Below are 24255 nucleotides of genomic sequence, written 5' to 3'. Positions count from 1 at the left end.
TTTTAGAAGATTTTGCTTTAGCTGTACTTGCCTGCTCCAACCTACAGACCAATTTCTCAAATTCCAGCAAGGGAAGTTATATCTGTCATTCATTCAAGATGTTAAGGTATTTATTCTTTTTTTTTTTTTTTTTTTTTAATTTGAATGTTTCAAGAAACAGCACTAAAAATGATGTTAAAAACCAAATCGGTAACGTTCTTCGAAAAGTTTTGTTTGTTTTTAATCTGGAAGGGTCATTAGCTATGGCTTGGATATACAGTAACTGCAGTTAAAGATTCTTCTTTAAATAAGCTCACAATAATAAAGTGCTCTCAAACCAGTCCAGCTGTTCTGCTTGGGAACCAAACCAGCATGCTGTAAATATTCATGAATTTTCATGGTTACCCATGCTGTTCATGTCTCACGTTCTGCTTTTTAAAATAAAATGTATTCACTGAGCCTGAGATAAATGAAACACTAGCATAGGGCTATTTAAGGGGGGTGTGGAATCTGCTCCTCTAGGTAAAGGGATGGGATAAGCACTGTAGGTCAGCAAACGCTGGGACATTTTAGAGAACCCCTAATGACAAGATACAATGAAAAACAGACTGAAAATTATCTTTAGCAAAACAACGGCATAAAGGGTAACATAAGCTTCACGGATAAACTCACCACAAAGGAGAAGTAGTAGCTGCATCTGCAGGAATTAGACACACAATAGCTAGACACTCCCACATACCAATAAGAAAAGGTACTCGGTCCTTTGAAAGAAATAGTAACTTGTACTGAGCTAGATTCAGTTCTTGAAAAAAGTACAATAAAGCAGTGAAAAACATGTTTCAGTGAAAATTTAAGTTTCCACAAGAATTATTAAATAAGGAAAACCCCAAACGATAAAACTGTGCAACCCTATAAAGACACTGCTTTTGAAAAACAGTTTAACCTTTAATTACTAACAATAAAAGGAAATAAAAAAAATAGAGAACGCTTGAGGAAAAGGACTCAGCATGTGATAAGCTCATTAAACATCAAGTTTAATGAAACCCCTATTGTAAAGGGCAGTAGGATATCTCCTCCCCTGCTAACTGATTCAAATCACGTACAGTCCTCCCCAGGGTCAGCTCCAACAGAGCTGGACTTCTTCAAGGCTTTGCTGTCGGTATGTATTGTAACCCTGAAGCATTTTGCATTAATAACCCCCACTATTTGTTGAATTCATTCACTAGCTCCAGTAAATAAAATATAAGCCATTAATACAATGAAATTAAAAAGATTTCCTGGATTGCTAAAGACATCATCTCTGAGAGAAATTCTGATGCAAATGAGTTACCTTTAGGAAAAACAGTTTTGCTTTTCTTTTTTAAAATGTCATAGTGCTGCTTTGTTTCCCAGAGAAAGACCCTGTTTGTGCAAAGCTGGCAGTGCAAGATCACGTGTTTTCCTTCTAATTCTTTGCTTGTCCAAATATTGCTATCTTTCCAAGCCCAATTAGTTAATAGCATCAGCTCTCACACTTAAGTGGCTCACGCACTTTAATAACTAAGATGCACAAAGTTCAATGTACACAGCGTCAAGTTTTAGCCATCAGCAGCTGGGATCCCCCTGCCACACATACACATGTACACACACACACCCACCCCCCGCCACGCTGTTAATCTCCTCTAGATTTTGCTATACTAAAATTAAAACAGCTATAGAGCAACAGCTTCATTTCACTCATGCAAATATTTCTACAACTTACAAACAATGCCCACTTCTGCATTTTCTTCAATTGCACCATGTTTGGCTCTTAAGATACTTTACTGCATTATTTCTTGACTAACACAAAATAGCATCGCCAATATGGTCACTACCTTTTCCTTCTGTTCCTCAGTTTCAGGTACTATGTCATATTCTGGTACTGCAGAAGAAAACCTAGTTAGCATCTTCAAATTTACAAAAGCCTCGTATTACAAGTACAGCATCAAGCTTCCGATTGAGGTGACAAGAAATTTTAAAATGTCAGCAACCTCCACTCAGAAGCGGCTCTCCTGGCGACGCAAATATGTAACCCAGACTCCTCATGCACCGCCAGGAAACCCAGAGTAAGTAAAGCAACACTGCGGAGAGGTGAAGGAGCACTCCAGCATGAGCACAGCAACCCACAGCGCTGCTGCAGCACCCAGTCCCCAGCCGTGACACACAGACACAGCGCTATCGGCAGAGAGAAAACAGCAACAAATAAATAAACGCTTACACGTTAGCAATGCCGCGCTGCCTTACCCGTCATCGTTACGGTCCCCAGCACTTCTGACACGACACACTGATCGTGAGAAACTCTCTCCCCACACTCCGAGGTTCCTCCTCCCTGCGCGGCGGGGCCGGGACCGGCCCGAGGGGAGAGGCGGGGCAGCCCGGCCCCGCCCCCCGGCCCCGCCGAAGGGGCTCAGCTCTTCCCCTCCGATCACGGCGATTCCAAACATTACTGCCTCAAAATGACACCCGTCTTGAAACTGTCACTTCCAAGTATCTTTTTTTTTTTTTTTTTAGCTCCTCTGGAAAGCGGAGGTGCAGGCTCTGCAGTTAGAAACAGCCACTTTCTAAACAGCAGAGCACCTCAGCTCCCGTTTTTGTAATGCCTTTTTGGTGCTGTTTGCACAAAGTATCCAGATCAAACCTCAACAGATGCTAGTTAAACGACCTAAACGGTTTAACCACCATAAACAAAAAGCTTATGAAACACTTTGATTTCTCCATACTGAAACATTTGCTCCTTTGCCTATTAACAGTCACTTAGGGGTTGGGGTTTTGTACTGTTTGGGTTTTTTTAATTGGAATTCTCTACAACCTAATTACATTATAAATTGTCCCAAATTCTGCTGCCAATGGTTTCAGAAAGGTATTATTCTGGATACTGTAGTATAGTAACATGAAACTCCAGCAGCTCTCACTGCTAGTAAAAAGAGATGCAATAGGATAAAATAAAATGTAAAGGATCAGTATCTGATACAGGTGACCTCCTATTATAGTAAGAATATTTCTATGGATTATGTTAGTTATCTCCAAAGTTCTGGTGACACACAGATACTCAGGCCAGCCATACAGCCTTTACCAGTGACTCTCACTGCCAGCACCAACACGCTTCCCAGTTAATGTAACAGGGTGGTGGCAACTTCAGTGAGTGTGGATCATCCCTCAAATGGTCTTCCAAATGCAAGATTCAAATAACGATGGCAACAACAAACAAATCAACCAAGACAGTAAAACCTTCAATCAAACATTCCCTCACCATAAGCAATTACCTATGTTACCTCAGTGCTCAATGTCATGATACTTTTATTTCTGATTTTATAAATTTTGCCAACAAGATGAAATAAAGAACGAGTGGGTAACATGAAAGAGACATATTGTTTTAGCTCTACACTATGTGGAGAGATTTCTCTGCACTGAGTATTTAAAAGAGGCTCCTTCCTCACCTTTCTTCATCTGCCTAAAAAAACATGGACCAAACTCTACGAGGTCCAGAGGGCTGAACACAAACAGTTAGGAATATCTGAACGTGATCATTACTTGAAGAGCCATCTTCACGATACTTGACAGATAGGTTTTATTTGTGTCTATGAATGGTGTCATTTCCAGCTATTGCTACCAGAAAACACGCTGCATTGCCTCCATAAAATAGTTTTTTTCCTTTGAGAGCAAACTGGTAGAACTGTTTTGCCGTTCACATAACATTATGCTACCATTTAGGCTTTGTTCGACTGACAACAGTAAAATAAATCCCGATTAAAACAGCAACATTTCACAACCATATGAAGGATATTATCAAAGAAAGCAAAGTCTTTTCAAGCAATCTACTGACATACAAATTCCTACTGCTATGCATGGCCATAACACATCATGCATTTGGTCACATTTAATTATGTGCATTCAAAAGGAGTTTCTCACCTCTTCTTTATTACACACCCTAGAAACAATTTCTGTACAACTAAAGCTACAACCCAGAACTGTTCAAAAATAAATGTAATATTTTACTATTAACTTGAAATTAATGTCTTTTTAAAATCCTTCTCTGCAACTTGATTCAGAAGCTGAACACCAACATGAAATCTTCTAACACTATGTCAAATCATCAGGTATTAGACAGAGTCATGAAGAAAGAAAATAAGTATCCTCTCTCCAGCCCTATCTACTCCAGAGTAAAATTTTAAAGAGAAGCAGTATTTATCATGAGTGAAAGATAAAACATGCTGCATCCCATTTTCACAGTGCCAACAGCCTCTAACAATATGATAACAAAGAAAGCACAAAAGCCTAGCATAAAATATGGCAACCTTTTGGGATAATGGTGTTACCGCAATTAATCTGAGGCATGGCAAATAATTTTTTACTAGAATGGTTTGGGTCAGAAGGGATGTTAAAAATCACCTAGTTCCGAACACCTCTGAATGGGCAGGACACCTCCCACTAGACAAGGCTGCTCAAAGCCCCAACCTGGCCTTGAACACTTACAGGAACGGGGAAGCGAAAACTTCCCTGGGTAACCTGTTCCAGGGTCTAACCACCCTCACAGGGAAGAATTTGTTCCTTATCTAAACCTACCCTCTTCCAATTGAAAGCCATTACCCCTGTCCTATAGCTACATGCCCTTGTAGAAAGTCCATCTCCAGTCCCACCCTGTAGCCCCTTCAGGTACTGGAAGGCTGCTATAAGGTCTCCCAGAGGCCTTCTCTTCTCCAAGCTGAAGAACACCAACTCTCTCAGCCTGTCTTCACAGGAAAGGTGCTCCAGCCCTATGATCATCTTCATGGCCCTCCTCTGGACCCACTCCAACAGCTCCATGTCCTTCATTTGAAACCCGAAGGCCACTGAGGGCTACACAGTTGTCGTAAGCTGCTCTACAGGCTGACACTGAAAACATGCTCCATCCCACCCTTTCATCATCCCTGCCCTGCTCTCTCACACCACCAATAGTTCTCTGCTGTGAACAAAAAACATCCCTTCTTTTTGCCATCCCCACCTAAAGGGTCGAGGTGCAGTGGGATGGCCCAAGTGTGTCTCCTACCATGTGGCTGCCAGCAGGATCTGCAGGAAGGGACAGCAACACGGGAAGGGGCAGGAAGGCCCGGAGAGGCAGGTGACCGTTTGCACCAGAGAGAGCAGCACATTTCTGACTGTGCAACAAGGGAAGACAGATTCCCAGGACAGGGCAGACAGGGGCGCCCACAGTGAGAAAGGCTTGGGGATTAAATGCAAATCTGATTAAAAGTAGTAGGACAGGGAACTTTAAACAAGACAGAGCCAGTGGATCTGCGACCTGTCCCGTGAGATCAAAATAGTTTATTAACATGAATATCACTAATGAATGAACATAAAAGGATTTCTGCCCTAAAGAGGATGAGACAGGCCTATGCATCAGAAACTTCTAACATCAGAAGTGGAAACTGAGCTGTTCTTTTAGGGGAATTAATGGTGGAGGGGTTGGCAACAGACAAGCAGAAGCACCGCAGAGTGCACTGAGGGAAGAAAACTGCTCATAGGGGAAATGGACATCATCAATCCACAAACCATTTGTTATCTTAAACTCTGATATACAGAGAATGTGTCCTATGTGTAGATAAAACACCACCCTAGAAGAAGCACTTGAGCAACCAAGAGGTCATTTGAGTAGCTAACTGTTCACTAGGTGATGGTCAGTTGGGCCCCATTTCAGCATCTCACTCCATTTAGAATCCAGGCCTCCACGATCTGTCCACTGAACACAGGTTTTTTTACTTACCAGTTGTTTCAGCAGGCTCTGCTTGCTCTTCAGGCGGTTCTTGGAGGGTTGGAGCCGCCCCCAGCTGCTGCCCATCCAGCTTCTGAGGTGCTGTAACACCTCCTGCTTGCTGTAGCTCCTGTGGTGAGGCATCACGCTCTGAACTGCCTTCACTGACATCAGGTACTGGGAGACTTGCATGTAAAACCTGCGTGGTCAAGTATTGGTTGAAGGATGGTAAGGAAGGAGAAAGAAAAGAAAAGAAAAAAAAGGAATATCAGAATGAGCCAGGTTTCCCCCCTCCAACCTCATTTTGCATATATACATGCAAGCATTTTGGGAATTAGATGCTTCTTTGTAGTATTCTGTCCTTGCAAAGTCATTAATAAATCGAAGAACTTCTGTGAGAAAAAAAAAACACAAACAAACAAACACAAAAAACCAAGACATAATCTGAGACTACTTACTTTTCTGCCACATTAAATAAATGGAAGAGGCAAGTCTTACAGACAATGGCCTATAACCTTGTGTAGAAATTGGTTTCAAGCATGAAGAAGTCCAGGATTACATAAATCTACCTAAAAAATATTTTTCAGTCTTCAAAATGTCTGGCACAATTTCTCTGATATATGCACAAATCCTGCCTGCATTACAGCCTTTGGTATCGCTCCTCTACTGATGTGGTTATCTTATCATCATAAACAATACAACTACAAAGAAACTGAACTACTGAGGACAGAAAGCAGAGGGGAAAAAGCTTTGCAATTCTTTGGGACTCTGTACTATAAGATTGGAAATACCTTTTCTAGATTTGCTAATATGTGTAAAAAACACCTCTTTTCACCTTCCGTATTTGATACATTTTAATTATATTCAGAGTTTGTATTGGCTTGCCATATAACAAGGAAGATACTTCCAGAAGCGAATCTTTATTTTAAAAGTATTAAATGTGTTGTGGTCATAAAAAAATACTCCTTTGCCCTTTAATTATTTGTTTAATTAACTAGTTTCCCAACTGGTTGTATTACCTTCCAACAGAAGCCATTTCAACTAATTAACAATGTCTTAAATCTCTATTCCTGAAGCATAGGTTTAAAGCTCCTCTAGTAGAACAGCAAACCTTAATTACATATCACTGTCTTATTATTCAGCTGTAGTCCCAAAATACTGCAAATAAAGCCCTGTTAATTAAGTGAAGGAACCACAGATATATCCCATTTTTCAGTATAATGTAACATCCAAACGCTTGAAGCACCAAACTGGGATCAGAAAGATTCCACATTCCTGACAATTCTCTTCCACAACCCACTAAAACAAGCACTGAATGGGGATGGCCATTTGTTTATTTTTATTAGCAATTATCCCACTGCAACAGAATTTCTACCCAATGTACAAAGTGCCAGGCAAATGGCTTTCCTCTTATCAGCCAACCCCCTTTTCACGCACCCTACCCCCGCTTCCACCAGCAACAAAATGCGTGTTCGGGTTCCCAATTTTCAGTTCAGAAGCCCTTAATTAAGCCAAATTGTTTCCACCTGGTGTTGCTGCACTCCTCAAAGCTGCCTTTCACAGCCACATAATCCACCTCACGAAAAACGACCCCATTCTGCTCCACTGCCAATACCACAGATGGAATAATTTGGCTTCAGAGTTATCACATGCTGAGACCAGATATTAAATAGAAGAAGTATGGAATGGCTGAACGCTCAGATTACATTCCCACTTCTCACATCATCCTTCTCATAAATCTAAAACACAGGAACTCAGGAGGAATCAAAATGCCACACCACTGAACAAAGGCATGTAAACTCTGGGAAGCTCTTCTGCAGTTGCACACAACATTAACTGAATGGTAGTAACTGATTAAAGGATAGCCACACACAGACATAGAAAATTACAATCTAGTTCTTAAAGGGCTTTCAGATCCTTCAATACAAATTTATTAAAGAACAGTTATTTTTTTAATAATTAATTTTACTCATTCATTCTTGTCAGACAACTGCTATTCCTGCAAACAAAGCAACATCCTTAACTTTACTGCTCTAAGGGCACTTGGCTATTGAAAGATAAATCCATGGATGGGTAGATGACACCCCCAATAGCACCAAGTCTTTGAAGTCTCAAGAAAGGCAACAGCACTGTATATCTTAGCAATCCCCACTTTATTAAAAAAATTCCTTGCCTTTCTTTCCAAACCTCCTCCAGACAGCAAACCATTTTAAAGCTAGAGTCTTACGTATAGAAAAATATGTACTGGCCCACAGAGTCTACCATTTGCCTAAGTGTCTAACATGAACCTGTGGGTTCTGCAAAGAACCAGGGTACAAAGGGATGGGGCACCCCAATGCAGTACAACTTGTCTCCTTTTTCAGTTGAGCCCGGAGTGATATGAAAAAGTATTAATTATGGTAATACTTACTATTCCCCCTGCTCTGAATTTATTCTACAGTCATGATGCATTCAAGAAAACAGTGACTAGACATCATTCCAAAGATTTGGGACCATTTCAGAAATCACTGGATCTAGCAGATAAAACCCTTGGATCTTTGCTTTGATACCTTCCAGTATGAAGGACAGAATTAAATGTACAAACATGACTAAATGTAGGACTACAAGCAGTTTTTACTCTCAACTAGTATAATTATAATTCTTGCTCACTCTAAACATAAATTCACCTGAGTAAAAAATGTAAATACATTATAAACCTCCATATTTTCAAATTTAACCAGGCCTGCAGGATAACCCTGCCCTGCCAGGGCATAGGGACCTTTTCACTCCAGACTCTTGGGTAAAGATTTGATGCGATTCTTGGCCATAAGAGGGCAAATTTAGATTTTCAAATCAAGTTCTACTTTAAATCACTTAATACAAACACAGAATCTTAAAATGGTTTGGGTCAGAAGAGACCTTAAAAATCATCTAGTTCCAAACCCTCTACTATGGGCTCCCACTAGACCCAGTTGCTCAAAGCTCCATCCAAACCAGCCTTGAACACCTTTAGGGAGAGAGCGCCCACAACTTCTCTGAGCAACCTGTTCCAATGTCTCACTACCTCACACTAAAGAATTTCTTCCTAATACCCAACACAAATCTAACCTCTTTTCAGTTTGAAACTGTTCCCCCCTCATCACTACAAGCCCTTATAATCAAAACTAATAAACTAATAGTATTTTTTTTTGCAAATTAAAACACATGCAAATGAGAGGAAACTATGTATCTTTGGGGTGGCTGTAATGTCAAGGGAGACACAACCACTTCATTAATTTAATAAAAAATTAAAAAGTTTTCTGTTGAGAAAAGTTGCTCAGGCTCTTTATGAGGGTCAGTGTAGTCTATCCCACTGCATTAGTGCTCAAAACAACCTGATTTCAATTTTAACTCACACCAACTGCTTCATTTTTCTGAAGGGATCTAAACCGCAGGTTAGTCCATCTATGTCTAATCTAGTGAAGTGTGTTCTTAATTCCATTGATAATTGCTGTAAATCTTAGGCAAATAAAAAGTAAAAATTTAGAGAGATAGGTGAAAACCTTCAAGACAAAATTAACAGCATAAAGAATCTCATCACTCAGCTCTTTGTATTTATCTACAGGTAACAAGACATTACAGTTGGCCAGTTCATCAACATTTATTAGGTTTCTGTGACACACACTCATTACTCTTCTTTGATTATTAATTAATGTATTAATGTGGTATCTCAGAAATGTAGAAGAAACTGAAGAAAACTGATTACCCAGTTCACTGATCCTTTAGCTGCTTCATTCACAAAACAAAGGGCCATCAGTGAAACAACACTGCCTTCTGTCACGCCACTAAGTATCATGAACATATTTTTTAAAGATCTCTCTGGTAGCCACTGCAAAAGTGGAATCAAAGGGCAGACACAGAGGTAACGAGACTAAAACGCATAGGACTTGTTGGGAACTTCAACCAACAGCAGCTTCTGCTTCATTTTGCATACAGCATCAGGTCCAGCTGTTGGACCCCACTAAATGCCTACAAAATAAAAAACTTACAAAGAAATCTAACACAAAAAATTACATGAGACATGGACGAACAGCAGGTTCTTGGTCTCCCACTCTATGTTACTGCACGCTTAATTCATGCACTATTCTGGAGTGGCAAGCAGCACCCAGCTTATTCCTCCACCAGCAATCACCACCATTCCCAACATTCCTTGCACTAGACCCAAATCATTCCAGAGATTCCTCACACCAGGCCCAAATGCACCAGAGTTAATTTTGCCTCATTCTTTTAATCCTACTACACTGATTCTACTTTAGATTACTAAAATAGCCAGATCCAGCTGTCTGAACAACTGAGCAAACTAACATAATGATCTGTAATATTTTTCCTTAAGTTTGGTTTTGAAACTGGGAAAGCTTGCAGCACTGTTGGTCTGCTCAGGGGGTCTGCTCTTAACACATGCTGCTTCATTTAAAAGATCTTCAAACACCAACATTTGGAAAAAACCCTGAATTTAGATCATTCCAACTCTTTGTTCACAGCAGTTTGTCTTGTTTTGCATTAGCCAAGACATTAGAGGTTTCTAGGACATTGCAAATTCCAGGTGGAGAAAACATAAGGCACTTACTCTACAAGGCATGTAACAGCATATTTAATTTGAGGGTAACATCTCCTGCAGACAAAGCCAGGAATCTTCTTACCTTTCTTTACTCCCCCATAGTCTATTCTGCCCTCTCAGCCTGACTCCATTTTGACACCTCCTTACAATATACTACCCTTGAAATTCACATGGCTAAAACAAAACCAACAGTTTTGCTACCAAATCATCTCTGTGATCTCTTTTTGCAACCTCTGAAGGAAGCATTACTCCCACCCTGCCATTCTGATCCACACCTTAAGCCCGATCCAAGCTGAGCCCCTTACCAGGTCTCACACCTTTCAGCACTTCCTGCACAGCAGTCCTAGGACACCTGCTCACCTTACACGTTGACATAGGTACAACTCAACCTACCACTAAGGATCAGTTAGAACAAGGACTGAGCACAAAAAACAAGTCACTCCGTTTCAGTAACTACAACCGTGGCTTGCATTTCCAACCACAAAGACCTTCAAAGACCTGACGCTCCTCTTTGCATTTCTTTAGCCTCTCTAACATCAAATACAAGCTAATTGCCTTGGCTGTCAAAGTGGCCTGACACTCCCTCTACAACCTCCTTCTTATCTCCTACATGATTAGGGGGTTATTTCACACTTTTGGTGGATCCATTACACCAATTTCCATTGTGCATTTTTTCAATTAAGCATTTTTATGCTTTCTCCCCAGCCACCCTACAGGCATGGGCAGGCCTCCAAACCTTACCACCAAGTTACATCACTCTTCCTCCCCAGTCAGTACTTAAAGGGAATCAGACCCCGTTGAACCAGGAGTACCCTGCAGCCTCACCATTCTGACCAGGTGCCTCAAACTCGAATGGTTAACTAGGGCTCTTAGAGATGGAATTAGGGACCTTCCTGTAGCACTTGATTAATCTTAATTGTACCATCACTAATGTAGTTCTTTCAGGCTGACTCGGCTTCCTCATCAGAACACAGTTGTTTAAACAGCAGATGTAAGTCTGTCCCAGCTGTTATTTGTCAGGCACTCAGACAATAAGACACTCTGACATCTCAGCTGGTAACCTCTTTAGAAGAGACAGTTCCAAATATTTACTGTCTAGCAGACACTTGCTCTCATTACAACGCAGGTAGCGTCATCAAGTTACTACTCAGAAATGGGAACTATCCCGAAAACACCATTTGAATGATTCGCTGCTCTTGAGTGGGGGCCCTTGCGTATGAGCAAGCCAGAAATTCACCACATGACATTTTAAAACCATCAATTGCTGCAGAAGATTATCTCTGCCAAGCTTAGATTATGCTGGAAGAATAGCTTATTAGCATGCCAAGATCATTCCGGCTTCTCTCTTTAAATGTTATTCCCTACACCATTTCAGGTAGCTGCTCCCACTGCAGCAAGAAATCTGTATTAAAACCATTTAATTCAGCTTCTAAATAAAATGAAAGCGGGGGGCTGACCGCAGCTGCTTCACCCGAGACGTTGGTAGGATGACGCAGCTTTCCTTGAGTTACCCACACGGCTCACAGTTGCTTTCTGCCCCATGGGATCTCAGAGGACAGCACTGCAGGGAGCAGGGCGCTGGCGTCTTTTCCCAGTCTCCCTCTGATGCTCAGCATCCAAAAGGGAAGTCAGGCAAGAGCTGCGTCACTGCTATGGAAAGAGAGGGAGCTCACAAGATGGAGACATCCAAACCAATCTAGACATGTGCTGACACCAAAAGAGGTGTCACCCAGCTCTCTGCCCTATCCTGGTCACAAGGTCCTACCTGCTCACCTGCACCTGCCGTTTTTGCTGTCCAAGTTGCAGAAGTCAACACATTTTGCTAAATCAGCAGAGAATGTCCTTGCCAAAGAAACTAAACAGCTTTCTATGGGTTTAGCTCCTGGAACAAGCTTGCCAAGTGCTACAAGCAGCAGAGGGGAAGCTGCAGGTGCCCTGGGGAGGAAGCAGGAGCACAGGACCCATGCCCTCAGACATCTCAAAGCTTTTGTTAGTCTGGGACAGCAGAAGTTTGCCTGCTCTCTTTCTGAGAGACTAACAATCTTGTTCCTACTTCTAGCGCTATTATTTTTGAAATCTGTGAAAACCTTCTTAGGCTAAGCTTCAGTCTTCCATGCTACACAGGGCAGTTTGATGGGGAGGATTCACAAGCAGACAAGGTCTATCAGCTCAACGGCACCAACAGGGAGCTTTTTCATTTCCCCTCCTGCCCTGCTGCAGATGCTTTCTTTATCTTGGTTCTTGGTCTCAGCTGGGTGTCATAGGAGTCAAATGAATTCACTAACACATCAGGGAACTGGCCCAAAAAAAAAAAAAAAAAGTTTGCTGTATCCTGAAGGGTTAGGGAAGTTTAATTGGCTTATAGAAAGGCAAGGTGAGGACCAGATGTGGTGTGAGGTAGGACTGCCTCATTTGGAGAAGACAGGGAAGAGGGACTGGGGAAAAAAAAGAAGAGGGGAGGAAAGAGAGTACTGCTGCTCAGATCAGCTTTCTGTGGGACCACACCTTGTCCCTTCATCTCAACAGGACTTCAGGTGTTAATTAACAAATCCAGTTAATTCAGTTCAGGCATGCAAATGGATTAGTACCTTCAAGATCTGCCATGCTCCCCTGCAGAGGGGGCTTCCTGCATCGTTGTGGCTATGCAAGATAAGGAGCAGCCCCTCCATTGCCTCTGTTTAATCTTCATCTGTTACAGAAAAAAACCCCACCATTTTCAAGTCCCAGTGACATGCTAGGCTGGAAACTCTGGAGCTGCTTTACATGTAATTCAGCAGCAACTTGTGGAAATGATGGGGTGAACAGCTGAGGTCCCAACCCCTTGAGCCCACATTTAACCTTGTCAGTTGGCACCTAGAGGCTCCTAGATAGCTCTTGGACTCTAGACCAAATGCTTTATAGGGTGTCTCACATCTCCTGGGCTGCAGAATTGAGAAACACAGACCCCATACACTCCCCTTTCCTGTAACTAGGACACCTCAAAAACTGGTATCTGGCCAGAGAGTCACATGTGAGTAACATAAAAGCTTAAAGACTATAAAATTTGGCCCTTTCTAGAAGGAAAGACAAAGAAGTTTTCATCTTGTACAAAATATGATACAATTATGTCATGAAAGAAACTTGATAAATATTCTGACGAATTTCAACTGACAAAAAAAGCACAACTTCCGTGAGATTTCATAACCTGTATTAGATTTGTTGCCAAGACAATTTATCTGTGCTCGACTTGCCAAGGCTCACTAAAGTTGGATTCCACGGAAGTCAGTTTTCAGTTTTTCTTCTAAAAGAAGGGGTTGTGATAAGGCTTTTAATTTGGAAAGCACAAGAAAAAAAGGCTATCCTTCAAAATGTCCTCATTGTATCTTTTACAAACAAATTAGTTCCTTGACAGATTTCTCCAGGGGCATTGCAAGATCTGGTAACTTTCAAATTCAAGGGGCTGAAAAGAATAATGATGAAAAATCGCATCACAAATCTGCTCAAAAGTACTTTTCTGCAGTAAGAACACACTAAATGAGATACAAAAGAAGTATGACTCAACTTGATTGAAACTTATTTTTAAATAAAAAGAAGTTAAAAGAAATTAATGTAACAGAAGGCAAAAAAAGTTGTTTTAGAAGAAGTGCAATAATGCAACTTCTTACGGCAGTGAAATGCTAGAAGAGCTTCCCCACCTTTAAATAGTTCTACTTAAATAACAAGATAAAACTTATTTGAAAACATTTTCCTGAAGAGTGGAAGACACAGAGTATTAATAACAATAATAATTTGTATTTAAGAACAGCATCTATGGTAGTGTCTTTTTTGGGGGTCTTAGGTCCCATAACTACATAAATATGGCCATGAATGTTATGTCCCTTCTTTAAAGTCACATCTGCATTGTTAAACAATCACAATAGGCAAATGCTTGCCCTCTGCAAATTCACTGGTGCCTAGATTTCAGCATCTGAATTATAAAATTGCCTGTCACAACTGCTAAGAGTTTTGTTAACCAACACCAATCCCTAACGCTTATTTGGTTAAAAATAAAATAAATCTCACTTAATCTAAAGTTCATTCTCAATGTGGTTTCCAAATCTGTCAAAACACGCACAAGGAGGTCTAGTGGCAGCCAGGAACTATGGGAAATTCAACTTGAAAGTTAAATCTGAACCACAAGGTCAAAGAAACAAAGTCATAACCAGTTCTCAAGCTCCAACACACCCACACACCAGCTACAGAAACTTCTGAATAACCCTGCTCTGAGGACCTAAACTCTGAAGAGCCTGAAGAAGGGGATCTCGGTATAACATAGCATTATTTCTCTCCTAACAAACTCATGCCTAATCCCAAAGCAACGCCATGTGAACACACATATGCACATAACCTCCCTTTCAGTCCCAGAATCCCCTAAACGCGCCTATCCCAGAGGGATAAATGGGTTCATTCATAATCTATTTTTAAACACCAGACATGTTTTAAACGAATTTCTTTCAATTCTTCAACGTTTTTATTAAAATAACACATACCTAGAGCTCCTCTACTCCCTAAGAGCTGAGAATTAGCGATGCAGTGTGACACCGGGGAGCATGAAAGCCACAGCCCACCCCCGCGGCTGGGGGGTCTGCGGCTCAGGTGAATTTGAGGCTGGAAGGCTGCGGGACGGGGCAGGGGGACACGCCGAGGCTAGCGCCCAGCTGAAGGAACTGCAAAAGCGACGGGCTGACCGCGCCCCGAGGCGCCTCTCACCTGCATACCCGAGAGGGGAAAGGATGGAAAGGGAGGAGAGAGGATGGGGAAGGAGGAGGAGGTGGGCTGCAGAGAGCCGCAGGAGACCTGGGCACGGCTGCGAGCCGACTGCAACACCGCAATCAGCAGCTTCCTTGGCGCAGACCCCGCCGCGGTGGGTGCGGCCCTTCCCCCCCGACGGCCGCACACAAAAGCGGCGGCGCCCCCGCGGCCGCCCTCGCCCCCCGCCCCGCCGCCAGTTTTATGACTGCGGCGCTGGCCCTGGCGCAGTCCCGGCCCCGCGGCGGCTGCTGCCGCGCCCCGGCTCCGCGCCCGTCCCGGGGGGCTGCCCGGCGACCGCGGCAGGTGCCCGCCGCCGCGGCGGGAAAGTTTCCCCGGGCCGGAGTGCGGCGGGAGCCGCCGCCCGCGTCCCCCCGTTGCCCCGACTCCCCGCCGCCCCTGCCTTACCTTGGCGGGCTCCGCCGCCGGCTGGGGCTCCGCCGCTTCCTCTGCCGAGAGCGGCTCCGGGGGCGTGCGAGGGGGTTCGGCGGCGGCCCCGGCCCCGTCCTGCGGGGCGGGCGGTTCAGCGGAGCTGCCGGCGCCCATGGCGCTGCCCCGCGGCCGTGCGGAGCCGCTCGCGGTGGGCGGAGGGTGGCGGCGCAGTCGGGAATGCAGGAGCCTGGCTCTCCGCAAACTCCTTTAGGGAGCGGGAGGAAGGGAGAATTGAAAGGGAAAAAAAAAAAAAAAAAAAAAAGCGAGCGAGAGCCAGCAAGGAAAATCACCTCCTCCCCTGGTCCCCCCGCCCGTCTGCCTCTTGCTCCATCACATGAGCAGAGCCCCAGACACGCCTTGCAGCATCAAATCGGGCTGATAAGGAGCGGCCAAGGGGGGCAGCGCCCTGCCCGCCACCGCCCCGCCGGCCGGGGGCCGCTCCCCTCCCGAGCAGTGCCGCTGCCGCCGGGCTGGGGGCGCCGCCCGGGCCCCGCGGAGCTGACTCAGCATTTCTGCCCCGCGCCGGGGCCGGGCGGGGACGAGTGGCCGCCCGTCAGCTGCTCTGGGGGTCTCCGGCGCGGGGACTGCGCTTCTCTCGGCCGCGCTGCCCTGCGCGCCCCGCGGGGCTTCTGCCGGCTCCTGACCCACGGGCTGCGCTCCGGGGCCCCAGAGGTTCAGCGCCATAGGCTTGCAGACCTCAGCCATGCTGGGCCTGTCTGCAAGAAGGATGTCCAGATTTCAGCTGATGCAGTAAAGTAGGGTCCTCTGTCTTGGGCACCTTTAAGAAAAAAATCAAAACACCTGTTTTTTTTGTCACACGGGACAGGTTCCTTCTTATTAATTCATGCCAGATTACATGGCATAAGCAAGCAAAACAACGCAGCTTCCTATCCGAGAACACACAAAGCTTCTTTTCCCATGCCACAAAAGCAGGACCAACATGTATATAGGCATGCTTTGATCCAGTGCCTTCCAAAAGTATCAGCAGGGAAACAGCACATACATTAAAATCAACCAACCAATGTGCCAAATGGGTAGCAAACAGATCCATTCACTGTTCTGCACCAAAACTATAAAATATTTTCTTTCTAATCATGTAAATCTATCCATCCTCTGTGGAGTTCATGGTTAATGTCTGGTATGATCTGAAGACTTCATGCTATAGAACCATACACAATTTCCTTTAGAACATTTAAGCCAGTCCTCACACACCAAAACACAGATTCATTCAGAAAAAAAGCATGCTTTTAAAGATACATTCCACAAATTGCCCGATCTCCACACACTGGTCACTTTTGTTTCCCTAAAAAAAATCAAGACATATCAAGTCAGTGACTAAAAAAGCCTCTGCAGCAACTCCCTTTAGCTAGTCCCAGAACCAACCAGAGTCTGGGCATTCAGCAGAACAAAACTGCTGTGGTGGATCATGCAGATTGAACCAACATCTTCCCCCTTTCTGCTTAGTTCTGCTCATTTTCAGATCAGCCTTTTTTCTTAGATATGTTTATGTGTCACAGCAGGAGCACACTGTCCTAAAGCCAGTTACCTGCCCGAGAGTTTTTGTAGTGTTTGGTTGTCTGTTCTTAATCTCCAGGAAGTTACTATTGGGGCATTTGTTTTACAGGAGAGCAGCAAAAATAAGAAAGGAGTGAAAAATCAGTTGTGTGGCAAACCTGGCTAAGGGAGGTGGAAACAAAACCCAGGGGAAGTGTTGGTTAACCCTCGGTTTTGTGAGGCCAGAGGTGCCAGGGACCTGCACACCGAAGGGCAGAATGCTCCAGTCCTCACTGCAGGAACAATATCTAATATCCTCTGATCTCCAGGCAGCCTTTGAGGCCAGAGACACAGAGGTGCTTGCGGCTCTCTGTGCTCCAGAGAGAAGAGACACGGATCTAAACTTTCTGTAGTGTTTACCTGAGTCTCTGTAGAACTTCCCTGTATCTGCCTAATTCTCCTGGATCGCTCATCAGCCATCACCCACATCAGGGGAGTGAGGAGCCCTTTCCCAGCCTTTCCTGATTGTCATCCTTTGAGGCCAACATCTCTGGTGGAGGAAGAGCCAACACGACCTCCATTCCCCACAAATCTGTCTTTCTCCCTGCCTTCAGCTGCTCCTTTCCAGGCACTGCTGAGTGCAGTCTGGCTGCTGCAGGGCTGTCTTGGGTTCCCCTTCAGCCATAGACCCTGAGCACAGACACAGAGGTCTCCTGGGTTTTGCTGAGGGGAGGGACCAACCCTGGGGCTCAGTGGCATGTGGAGCAGCTAGAACAGTGTGTGCAGTGGGAGGAGAGATCAGGGATTTGCCAGGGAGTTTCTCGAGAAAGGAAATGTGACACAATTCAAGGTTTGTGCCATATCATTTCTCTTTTCACTGCTCATTGACCACAAAATGCTTTCTTTGCAAGCAGCTAGAACATAGCCTGCTTCCTCCCACCTAAACTTGCTCTTTAGTTCTTTGCTCTCGCCTGGCCTCACCCGCTCCATGCCCAGTAGCCTCAGAGCACGGCTGCAAATGCTGCTCCTGAGTGAGAACCTCCTCTACGCCCATCCACTGGTCATTTTCTCAACGCAGATTTCTTTCTGTCTGCTGGAACTCTTTGGCTACATCTATACAGTGAAACAAAATGTGCTGGGAACTGCTTTTTGGTTTTAAGGTCTAACATGTGTACACACATGGCTTGTGTGTACATGCCCAACTCCTTCCCCCCTGTGGACCATTGTGTCTTGGCACACTTGGGGTGCAGGCAGCCATGGGCCAGTGTCCCAGCCCGGTTTAATCCCTAGTATGAGCACAGCTGCAATCTCCTTTCCTTTTGCATTTATTTATATATTCTTTTCTGGAGTAAATATAGCAAAGGGACTTCTAAGAGAGATATCCAGCATCTCCACTCTCACCCGAAGGCCGGTCTGATCTCTTTTAGCCTTTCACAATGCCCTGTACCTTGCTTGTACAGAAGGAATCGCGATGAATGACAGATCTGACTCTGGCATATGTCGGCCTGTATTTCTCTAACTTCTGCCTGTGTGCTACAGCAGTTACTGTCCAGACCTTTGCCCTGAACACTGCAACTGCCTCTTACTATATCCAAGTGTTTTTCAGACATGAAGTCTGTTTCTCTTGACAGCCTTTCCAGTGAAGTGGAGTCACATATGCTTTAGATGATCATCTTCCTAAGTCACCAAGTGTTGGGGCTGAAGCAAGAGTATTCAAGCTATTGACAGAAGCATGCATGCACACTTTTTTGGCTGAAACCAAGGAAGCTAAAAAGATAATACTTAAAGAGCTTCTGGCATGTTACCTAGACCTATTTCCAGTGAAACATCTTTGAGGAAACTCCTACTCAGACGTTCGAGCCCAGACCTTCCAAATGGCAAGACACACTTCTAACATTACAGCTAGCATATAACTGCTTTAAAATTCCCTGAAGTCTGGGTAACTTTCGTAGTGAGATTTAAAATACAGAGTCTGTGGACAGGCCTTAATTTACATACTTTAAAAAATTACTACTTTGCAAAGAGCATTAATAGTTGATATAGCTGGTGCTGATGCATTTGTAAAGAAGAAATTAACCATGTGTCTCAGCCTGTGTTGGTGAACAATTTTCCTGCTGTCTTCTGCCCCAGTCATGATTTTCCCCATCCACTCCTAGCAGCCTTAAATCTTAGTCCCTGCAAGCGACCACAAGCTTTGCTGCTGCCACCCTCTCCAGCTGTGCCTGAGGAGCAGCGAGGCATCCAAGGCATTGATGGCAAGGTGGGGGATGAGAGGGCTGGTCCCCAGCATCTGCGGTGAGGAACTGGGCCACCTGCCCAGCCTGCTCCCCATATCCCCCCAAATACATCTGATACAGGCCAGCTATTCACAGGTTTGTGCAAGAGAATGGCTGGGAGCGCTGGCAGCTGCCTGGAGCCCTGTTTACACGAACGCTCCTGCTGCTTTATCAGCGGTGGAGCCACACTGGGATATTTTTGGCACAAAAGCAAAGTGGAAGCATATCATATAAGTGTTCTCAAAATGGTAAGCTCTCAAGAACATACCTTAGATCTGGATAGAGAATATAGGGCTCTGACTTTACCTGAGCCGTATTTACCAGCTATTTTCAGCTTTTATCCCCACTCTTTTGTCCAGTTGTGATAGGAAAACCCAGGATGCTGTTAGAAATAAATGCATACGCCTAAGGAGCCAGTATTTATCAGCCTAACAAAGTACTGATGAGTGTAAACAGAAGAAAATGACAAAAATAGCCATGTAAAAATAGTTTGCTTGCAAGGAGCATTGTTAAGGCCCTAGGAAGAAACAAAGAGAAAGGAATAAATTTTGCAAATTTAGCTGGGAGAAAACCCTCTCTTTACTTCCCAAGAGCTAACATATCCCACAAAAAAATCACACTGATATAATTAAAAGAACTTCTAATATATTCACATCACAGAAGTGATACGGATCAAAAAAGACCTATTCATGGATAAAGCCACACATCTGTGCAATTTAAAAAATAATGTTAGTAGCAGAAATTTACTTTCAGTCTTGAATTTGATAATTATTTCAGTAAAGGCCATACATTTTTTTAGCAAGTGCATCATCCAGTGCATAGCTGTGCATTGCTGCAGGACTCAGAGACCACTGTTGGACATCCCAAAGCTGTTTCAGGAGAGGCAAACCCAGCCTTTGGTATAGTTTCTCTCCTTGCCAGTTCCTCACTTACCCTGCTCTTCCCAGGAGGTGCTGGACAAATACATGAAGCTTCAGTAGTCCAACTGTCACCACCTGCCCACAGGCAGTTCTTCACAGGGGCATGGCACAAGGAAAGGGATAGCAAAGGTCCATCCTGTTGGGAGTTTGGCTGAAGAGATGTGCAGCATGGCCTGCCCACTGCCCAGATATGTCAGCCCTCTAAAAGCTCTGTTTGCTGTACAGCCTCTGATCTGGCCCTATCAAAATACTGATGTTTCCAGGAGGCAATGTTTTGGTGTTCAAGCTTAAAAGAGACAGTGGCTGCAATTTTTTCCTTCAGTGGGAAAAAAAAAAAAGGCTTTATGAAGAAGAAGAAAAAAAAGTATGCTATATGACTTTTCAGAGGAGGGGGAAACTCTAAGGACTCTGTTTCATAGTGCCCCTGTAATGCTGAGTGGTCTGCTTGGTCTGCTTCCCTGCTAAGAAGGGGAAGGCTGCACCCAGGCTGTAGTTTAGTTTCATGTGATTAATTTAGTAGTCATGCTGTATAATAAGAAAATAAATACTGTGGTGTGCAGGTGTAAGGACAGTAGATTTCCAGTGTGAAGACCAGCTTGCTAGAAAGCTTGGTGACAGTGGCAACAATGGAAGAATGTGACCTCTGCTGCAGTTTTATCTGCTGCCCAGATAGATGGGTCTCACCCATAAAGCCTTTCAGGCAGTGCTCTGAGGAAATTCCTCATCAAGGAAGGAATGCCCAGAGGGAGAGATAAAGAGGCACACAAGGTCCCTGTAATTCCATTGCCCCATTGTCCCAGGCAGGTGAGTGAGGCTTTTTTGTCTTCAGGAGGAAATCCCTGTGGTTGGGGACTGAGAGCACTGACTCTGTATAAATGCCTTTGCACTACTGAGGTTACCAAGACTAGCAGGGTTCAGAGGCAGCAGGTGCTAAAACACCACTGAAAACTAAATTTGATTCTTGAAGGGACTCAGGGAATAATTTAGGTTGGAGAAGTCATCTAGTCCAAACTCTTGCTCATAACAGGGCAAGCTTCAGCCTTATATGATGTTGCTTGTTCTTGTTCCTTATTACCTATTTCCAGGGCCAGACCTCTATTTGCACATCAGCAGGTGAAAAAATCACCTTCCCTCTGTTGCTGGCAGCTATAGGCTTCCAGCCTCTGCTGCTGAGGAACCCCATCCTCCATGAGCTCTATCTGTCACCCTGAGATGCCTACCTTTTGCCAATCACCCCAGCAGTCTCTGTCAAGCCTGTGTATCCCCATCTCCCCTCCTGAAGGCTTGACGCATGGAGCAGGCTGTACCTCCCCAAGGGAAGGCCTCTGCCACAGCCTCGACAGGCACCTGGTCCTGCCCACTACCTGGACAGCCGCATCCCCTATCAGGAGCCCTGTCCTGTAAATGGGAAGCTGGATGTGAACCTGTTCTGTGCACCCCTGCTGCTCCCCCAACTACCTTCTCCCTCCGGCATTTTCTCATGTTTTGTGGCTCCTGGCCAAGCCAAGAGACAGTTACAGTGTGGATGCTGTATAGGCCACATGATCCTTCCTCCCATGGTGCACTCCATGAGCAGGGTCAAACAACCCAGGAAACCTCTATAGCTGCAGGTGGGAAACAGCACAATGTTTTCTGGATCACAACAAGAGTAAAGAGCAGGAGAAAAAATTTAAAAGGAAACACAGATGCCATCAGGATCATGTCTTAATATAATCACATTCTTCCTCTGGCCTGAACAAGAGCTGTCCTGCTCTGCTAGTGCCCACCAGAATGATGCTGCAAGGATAATTTCCTGAGATAGTTACCTTGACCTCTCTCTTTGCAGCATCCCTCTGGCTCTCCATCAAGCATGATTTACTTGTCTTTGCCTTCCTCATCTATCCCCACTGTATTTACAATCTACCTTTCAGTATTGATGATGATCGTGGCTACCCATCTCCTGCATTTGCTTTTTCGGATTTTCAAGCAGGAGTCTCTGTGCTTTGCCTTATGCTGCTCCTGATGCCCGGAGGTACTGTCCTTCAAAACCTTCATTAAATCATTCTTCTGACGTGTCATCTACAGAAAATGGGACAGCAGTTCTCTAGTGGTGTGGCTGACCTATGATTACTGATTACTCAGCAACATTATTTCCTTATTTCCCTGTATCCCTGCATCGGCCTGTGTGTATCTATTGCAGACACATCAGGCTTCACCTCTGAGAGTGCCCCCTCTGCCCTGACCCCCTGCCTGCACACAGCAGCCGTGCTGCTCTCGCCCGAGGTTCTGTTCAGCCCCAGGCTGGCAGGGCAAGTCCAGGCACAGAGTACTCTCCCATGTCCCGGTCATCACCTGGGGGTGCAGAGCCATCAGGTGGTCCCCAGGTGGGCGATGCTTTCTCCTTTTCCTGGACTGGTGCATGTGGTTGCTGAACTGGGGGAAGCTGCGAGATCTGCTGGTTCTGCTGCTTTGAGATGCTGTAATGAAATGGTAAAATCTCCAATGCAAGGGAAGCACTTTTGTTCTGTCTTATGTAATGCTGAATATAGGGGAGGTCAGTCTATGACTTAATGTGCTTGTTTCTGCAGTAATACAAACAGTAAATAGGCCCTAGCCATGCAAGATTTACAGTTTTTTTCATGAGCAATCAATAGAAATTTTAGGCTGGCAGCTTGACTGACAAAGTGGCACCCAAACTTTTAACCAGAAGCTTTTAGTCTTCTGTCAGCATGATCAAAAATAAGTACTTCCAAAAAAATAACCGGAAGAAAGATAGCTGGAAAGATAATATATTTCAGACTTCTAAATAATTACTGAACTGAGACTGGAGCAGAAAGCATTTTTAGCCCCTTTGTTGCCAAGGCACATACAAAAGATTACTGATATGGGAAGGAAGCAAGAAGCAGAGCGAGCGTAGACAATTTCTGTAGTCCAGGTTTTGTCTTAGTCAGTGTAGAAGAGGGCACTAACACACCTGACAAGTGGAAACCTTCAGTGGTGGTGAGAACTATTGACAGCCTTCATGTGGGTCTATGTGTTTGTCTCGGAAAACAATAAATAGTGAGCCTCTGGGGTGGAGATGAAAGTCTTTCTGTAAAGCATCATATACAGATGTTAAAATTAGATCAACTTTTGCAGTTTTAACACACAAAAAGGTAAAATGTGTTTTTCAGCTATCCGTCCTTAAGCATTTATAACAGTAGTAGCACATAGTTGGTCTGGTCAGTGAATGCCCCCTGCGCCTCCATTGTAACAGCGGGGAAAATGACACAGCTGGTGTCATGTCTATGGCCGGCCAGGCTGCCGCTGCACTTGACATGATCTTTGATAAGATTTGAAGTGAAAGAAGGAGAGAAAGACAGAAAGAAAGAAGGCAAGGAAGCCTCCCCCGCTTCAAATTCTTCAGGCTGACCTGTCAGCTTCTATGTTACTACATTTGGACTTGAATTTCTCACCAAGGTCAAAGCAGATTAGAAGCCGCTTTCGTATCTGACAGAAATACTATTCCCCACTGAATAGGGGGATGTAGCTCTAGTGTCTTTAAGTGGAAAGAGAAGTTCGGTCTTCTCCAGCCAGCAGTGTGGAGTGCACAGGGGCCTCCCAGTATTAGCTCTGATCAACACCAGCAGGTCATCTTCTCTCCATGATCCATGCTTCCCCGTCCCCAGCCCTGTCTCTGTTTGGATGTAGGCAGCAGACTTGAAAAGCAAGACTGAAAATATCAGACAAACATAGAAAGATTTGAAAGATCATATGATCACCTCATGATCAGCATCATTAATTTCTTCTTATGCTGCTTGTGGGAAACATACTATATTTTTTTCTAAATTACCCTTAAAACACAACAGCAGAATTATGTGCAGCCAGCCGAGGGCTTGATTTCAGTAGTGACCTCAGGACTCACATTTCCTTTTGCCCAAAGCTCAATTCACATTTGTAGGGAACTCACTCAGTGGGAGACATGTTTTTCTTAAATGTTCAACAGCTGCATGGAAGCTAGGCAGCAGGAAAAGCAGAATGGCATAATAACACTGTATTCCCCCCTTGTCTTTTAAAACTCCGATTCCCTTAAATAAAAGGTAAGAA

At 44.4% G+C, this 24255-nt stretch overlaps 1 protein-coding gene across 3 annotated transcripts in view; it reads right to left on the bottom strand.

Annotated features, from left to right (window-relative positions):
* The window catches only part of AKAP12 (A-kinase anchoring protein 12), a 31484-nt gene extending 15808 nt beyond the window's left edge, over positions 1-15676 (bottom strand). Inside the window, exons 1-2 of one of the 3 annotated variants that reach the window (XM_051614542.1) lie at positions 15477-15676; positions 5738-5924 (exon numbers count right to left, since the gene is read on the bottom strand). In XM_051614542.1, the coding sequence (XP_051470502.1) occupies positions 5738-5924; positions 15477-15614 (325 nt within the window). In that variant the 5' untranslated portion in view covers positions 15615-15676. Of the gene's footprint in view, positions 1-1832; positions 1880-2215; positions 2314-5737; positions 5925-15476 lie in introns of those variants that run through there. The other 2 variants (XM_051614543.1, XM_051614544.1) reach the window with 2 other exon arrangements.
* Positions 15677-24255: the final 8579 nt, after the last annotated feature.

This window comes from Apus apus, chromosome 3 (assembly GCF_020740795.1).
Source record: "Apus apus isolate bApuApu2 chromosome 3, bApuApu2.pri.cur, whole genome shotgun sequence".
NCBI lineage: Eukaryota > Metazoa > Chordata > Aves > Apodiformes > Apodidae > Apus > Apus apus.
This window is presented reverse-complemented; position numbering and strand designations above follow the sequence as displayed.